Source organism: Chamaea fasciata, unplaced genomic scaffold (assembly GCF_029207755.1).
Source record: "Chamaea fasciata isolate MVZ Bird 193981 ecotype frontalis unplaced genomic scaffold, bChaFas1.0.hap1 SCAF_41, whole genome shotgun sequence".
NCBI lineage: Eukaryota > Metazoa > Chordata > Aves > Passeriformes > Sylviidae > Chamaea > Chamaea fasciata.
Window position 1 is genome coordinate 399963 of NW_027094126.1, and position 5405 is coordinate 405367.

General features: G+C 63.3%; 1 protein-coding gene across 1 annotated transcript; it reads left to right on the top strand.

Moving 5' to 3' along the window:
- The first annotated feature begins 3523 nt into the window (after positions 1–3523).
- On the top strand, positions 3524–5183 carry LOC136303820 (inhibin beta C chain-like). Its single transcript, XM_066207498.1, has 2 exons — positions 3524–3827; positions 4423–5183. Exons 1-2 carry the CDS (start codon positions 3524–3526, stop codon positions 5166–5168), a joined length of 1050 nt encoding a protein of 349 aa, XP_066063595.1. The 3' UTR covers positions 5169–5183.
- Positions 5184–5405: the final 222 nt, after the last annotated feature.

Here is a 5405-nt window from a genome sequence, read left to right on the forward strand (position 1 = left end):
AGCTCAAGCAGCCCAACCCTGAGACCCTGAGCTGAGCTTGTCCCACGCCCAGGGGAAAGAAGCCCCTGGATGCAGCCGACAGCCCCTTTCCTCACCCACAGCAAGGCCAAGGCTCAGGAATTCCAAAGTGCACTTCCCATGCAGGGTGAGGAAGCTGCAGTCAGGGAAGACTGATCCCCAGAGCCAGGGATCCTTCTTCCCTGCCGTGATGCTGCACTCTGCTGGTGTCCCCTGATCTCTCAGGAGGCTTTGGAAGGGATCTCTCAGGCCCGGTGCTGGGAGATTGTCCTGTTGGGACCAGTGAGGCCAGTGGGGAGCCCACTCTGCAGCCCCCAGCACATAAATGCCATGGGGACACGACACCCAAGGAATCAATCCAGATGTGACACAGACGGGCACAGACGTGCTTGGTCTCCGCTCCAGAAGGGGACAGATGTGCTGGAAGGACCCTTTGCCAGAATCAACAGGCCCTGAAGCAAAGGTCCAAGCACACTGTGCCAAGTGCCCCCTGGGCAGGTCCAGCTCCCAGGGGGGGTGGGAATTTCTGACAGTCCCTTCCCTTGCCTTGAAAAGAGTTAATGTTTAATTCCCAGTCTCATGGCCCATTCCCAGCCAGTGCCACCACTGTGGTGACTGGTGCTTTTCTCCCAAGGAACGAGCAGCAGGGCAAGAGGAAACAGCCTCAAGTTCTGTCAGGAGAGGTTTAGATTGGAGATTAAGGAAAATTTCATCATGGAAATGGTGTCCAAGCCCTGGAATGGGTTGCCCAGGGCAGTGGGCGTAGTCACCATCCAGAAGTGTTCAAAAACGTATGGACATGGCAACTGGGGACATGATTTAGTGGTGGCCTTGGCTGTGCTGGGTTAATGGCTGGGCTCAATGGTCCAGGCTTTTCCAACTTTAATGATTCCATGATTCCATAAGCCATGATTCCATGATTCCATGATACCATGATTCCATGAGCCATGATTCCATGATGCCATGAGCCATGCTCAGGTGCTGCTGCACGAGCTCTTGGGGGGTCCCGGCTTAGCCCAGCCGGTTGTCACCTCCAGGTCAGGTCACCAGGTGCCACACTCGCCCCAACGGCCACGGGGTCAGAGGCCCCGGAGCCATGTTGCACCAGGTGCTGGGCCCAGGGGGACCTTGGGGGGTATTTTGGTCAGGTCAGTCCCTGGGCTTTGCTTTCTGGGAACCGTTTAATCAACAACACCATTATGCAATGGGTGCAAGAGCCGCCGCGGCTCCGCGCTGACCCCTGCCCTAGATCCAGGGGCTGGAGCGTGCTGGGGGGCATGCGGTGTGAGGGGCTGGGGATCGGATGCTCTCGCTAAAGCTGGAGGTTCACGGGATGCTGCTCCATGCAGGGGGATCTGGGCAGGTTCAACAAGGTTAATCCCTTTGGGGACCCCCAGCTCCCAGCCTGGAGTGAAGGGTGGGTGTTGTGGAGAAGTGCCTCATCCGTTTTCCTGGTCTTTGTCTCCTGTTTCCTGCTGTGCCACAGCCCCAGCCCTGGCTCTGGGATCTGGCAGGGATGGGGGAATCCAGCACAGCAGGGCAGTGGGTGTGTGGAGCGTGGCCAAAATGGAGCAGGTATCCAGACGTTGGGAGGGGGCCTGAACATATGTAAGTGTGCATCTTGGAATGCGGGATGGTTTGGGTTGGAAGGGACCTTAAAGCTCATCCAGTTCCAGCCCTTGCCATGGGCAGGGACACCTTCCACCCTCCCAGGTTCCTCCAAGCCCTCTCCAATGTGGCCTTGAACACTTCAGGGTTGGGGCTTCTCTGAGCACCTGTGCCAGTGCCTCACCAACCTCACGGTGAGGAATTGCTTCCCCATATCCCATCTGACTCTGTCCTCTGTCAGTGGGAAGACATCGCTCCAGTGTCACTCCAGGTGGTTTAAGAAGTCGCTCTCCATGTTGGAGCAGCTTTGCCCATGAGCACGTGTGCCCTGCTCCTGGCTGGAAGTGTCACTAGCTCCATCCTTCTCCTGCCTGCAGCCAGGGCTCCCAAGCCCTGTGGGATCCGTGCTCCCAGGCCAGCCTGTGCCCACTCGTTTCTCTCTGTTGACATTCCTGGGCTATTCTGGGAGCTGCCAGCAGGCCCAGCCAGCTGAGCCCTTTGCCCCTTGCTCCGTGGTTGCATCATATCTGGTGGGTGCTTTTTCCCAGACTCTGTTTACATGGCACCTCTGGCTTGGCCAGGACCAGGGGCTCCGTGTGGTCAAGACCTTGGAGTCGGTGCACGGCGCAGTGGGCACAGGACATGCCGGAGCACTGGCCTGGCAGGGCTTCAAGTTCCCTGGCTTCCCTGCTCCAGCTGGGCTCTGCCAAGCCCCCGACACTGGGGCATCTTGCATCACTATCTTGAGGTTTCTGCCAGCCCCTGCCCTGCCTCAGCCTGCACATCTCTCTCCAAAGAGTACCTGAGACATCTTCATGTTGATGTGACACTGGCTGTCACCTCCTAAAGTCCTCAGGGCACGCAAATCCCCTTTTTATTGTGCGAGGAGGAGAGAACATGGTGCGCACATTCACTGGCCCTTCTCAGCTCTGCCTCGGGCTGAGGATGGACCAGGTGGTCCAAGGGGTGGGCTCAGACCCCCAAACCCAACACCTGCTGGGAGTGACAAAAGCCCAGGGATGTGACAGTCCCCAGGAGCTGCAGGGTCAGCCCAGGAGCCTCTTGATCCCTGCTGGGTCCTCTGTCAGCACCCAACGGGACTGTCACTGCAGAAATGGCTTGAGGGTGCCCGCGGGGCAGTGCCCAGGCTGGGGGCACGTCTGTGGGATCCATGAGGGATCCCATGTGGGATCCAGCTGAGCTGGGATCCCTCCGGCTGGCTGCTCCAGTGCTGGGGCTCCTCCGCCGACCAGGATTTGCCCCAGCCCTCACTCCCTGAAGGTTTTGGAGGATCCCGCTGCCCGTTCTGGGGGTCTGGCCAGGATTTCTCTTCCCCGTGGGCAATGCCAGAGTGCCCCGCAGGCGCACACAGAGCCCCTTGCCCACACAGCTCTGCACATTGCGCTGTTCCCGCACACCCTTATGAACTTCCCCCTCCCTGTGACCCCTCACTCGTGTTCAACCCACGCGAGCACGGCGTGGGCCGGTGTTCGGCCCCCCGTGGGATTCCTCCCGCAGCCACCCGACGGCTGGCGGGGACCGGGATCGCGGGAGGATGGGGGGCTGCGCACCGACCCCCCCGCGGGGAGGCGGGGGTGGGGTGCTAATCCCGGTAATCCCCGACGGGACGGGACAGGCAGGTGCGGCGGCCAATGGCGGGGGGGCGGGGGGGCGGCGGGACCGCCCCCGGCCGCAGGTGCCCAAAGCAGGCCACGCCGCACCGCTCCCGGTGCCGCTCCCGTCCCGTCGGCGCTGCTCCCGGTGCCGCTCCTGTCCCATCCACGCGGTCCCGTCACGCCGGTCCCGTTCCGTCGGTGCCGGTCCCTCGGTGCCGGTGCCGGTGCCGCCCCGGCAGTGCCGCTCCCGGTGCTCATCCCGTCGCGTCCGGTGGGCGCGGATGGCGGCGCGCGGCTCGGGCCCGTGGCTGCTGCTGGCCATGGTTCTGTGCGCGGCGGCCGAGCCGCGCTGCCCGTCGTGCCCGGCGGGCGCGGAGCGGCGGCTGCTGGAGGAGGTGGCCAAGAAGCAGCTGCTGGAAAAGCTGCGGCTCCGCGATCGACCGCGGCTCGCCCACGCCGTGCCCCGCGCCGCCGTGGCCCGCGCCCTGCGGCGGCTGCAGGCGGGAGGCGCCCACCGGAGCCCCGGTGTTAGCGGGGAGGAGGAGGAGGAGCAGGGCTACGAGATCATAAGTTTCGCGGAGACAGGTGGGTGCGCGATCCCCGTGGGCGCCCACGCGGCCCCCGACGGGCCGGTGAGCTCCGCGGCGAGGGGTCCGTGTCCTGCGCCCTGGGGACCCCCGGGGAGGCGCAGCCCCGCGGGGTGCGGGGACCCGGAGCCACGCGGGCTGGGGGTAACTCGGGAGTCACCGCACCTGTCGCGCATCAGTGACATCCCGGTGCCACCGCTGCGCCACGGCTCAGCCTGGGAGGGGGAGGTGGTCCCTCTCCCGCTCCTCCCTGTGGAGACCCAGCACCCGAGGGGCTGCAATGCCAATCCCCCTTCCCCCCAAAACGTGAGGCTCCCCAGGGTGCCGGGGACTCCTGAACAGTTAGAGTAGGGAGCTGCAGGATTACCTTGGGAGGCTGGAAACACTTTCCAGCCTCACCCCGTGAGGAAGGGCCAGGTGAGAGCAGGCTCCTCTTCTGCACTCCTTCTGCCAGGCAGCGCGGGACAGGCCCCCATTCCGGAGGCTGCATTCCCAGGGAAGGGTGGAGGACAAACGAAGCTGGAAGTCTTGACTCGCTGGATGGCCGGGCAGCATCCCTCAGAGCTCACCTCCTCATCCCTTTCTCCCCTCAGATCTCACATCTCCCTCCAGTCTGGGGCTGCAATTCCAGTTCAGCCAGGCGCAGGACCAGGACATTCGTATCCTGCAGGCTCAGCTCTGGCTCTACCTGCGAGTGCCCCGGGCCGACCTCACCCTGAGGATCTTCCTGGCCGGTGAAGCCGTGGCTGGGGGCAATCGCACGCTGCTGGGGGAGAGGCGGCTGAGCACGGCGGGCAGCGGCTGGCGCTCCTTCCCCCTCCTGCCGGCCCCGCAGAGCTTCCTTGGGGGGCAGAGCCGGACCCTGCGGCTGGAACTGGAGAGCCACGGGGATGGGAGGGATGTCACGGCACAGGTCAATGCCAGCTGGTCCCACCAGCCCTTCCTGGTGGCCAAGGTGAAGGTGAAGGAGCCCGAGCACCACGTGGCCAAGCGCAGCCTCCGCTGCAGCCAGAACTCCAACCTCTGCTGCCGCAAGGATTACTATGTGGACTTTCGTGACATCGGTTGGAACGACTGGATCATCAAGCCCGAGGGCTACCAAATAAACTACTGCGTGGGCCAGTGCCCTCTGCACGTGGCAGGCAGCCCTGGCATGGCCTCTTCCTTCCACACAGCCGTCTTCAACCTCGTCAAAGCCAACAACATCCAGGCGTCGGGGCACTCCTGCTGCGTGCCCACACGGCGCCGGCCACTCTCCATCCTCTACTTCGATCGCAACAGCAATATTGTCAAGACTGACATTCCCGACATGATTGTTGATGCTTGTGGCTGTAGTTAGGGCTGGGGGAGCTGTGCTGGGATCCCCCTTCTCCAGGACTGTCCCTCTGGGTGGAGGGGGAGGGAGCTGGAGAGCTCCATGAGCTGGAGTCAGCCCTCGGTGCAATGGAGCTCTTTGGAAAGGTTGGGAGGGAGAGGGTCTGGTCAGGAGGAGCAGGGAATCTCCAGAGAGCTCCTGGAGCAGGGGGCTCTGGGGACATACGGGACAGAGCCAAGGGCACATTGGACTGCCAAAGCC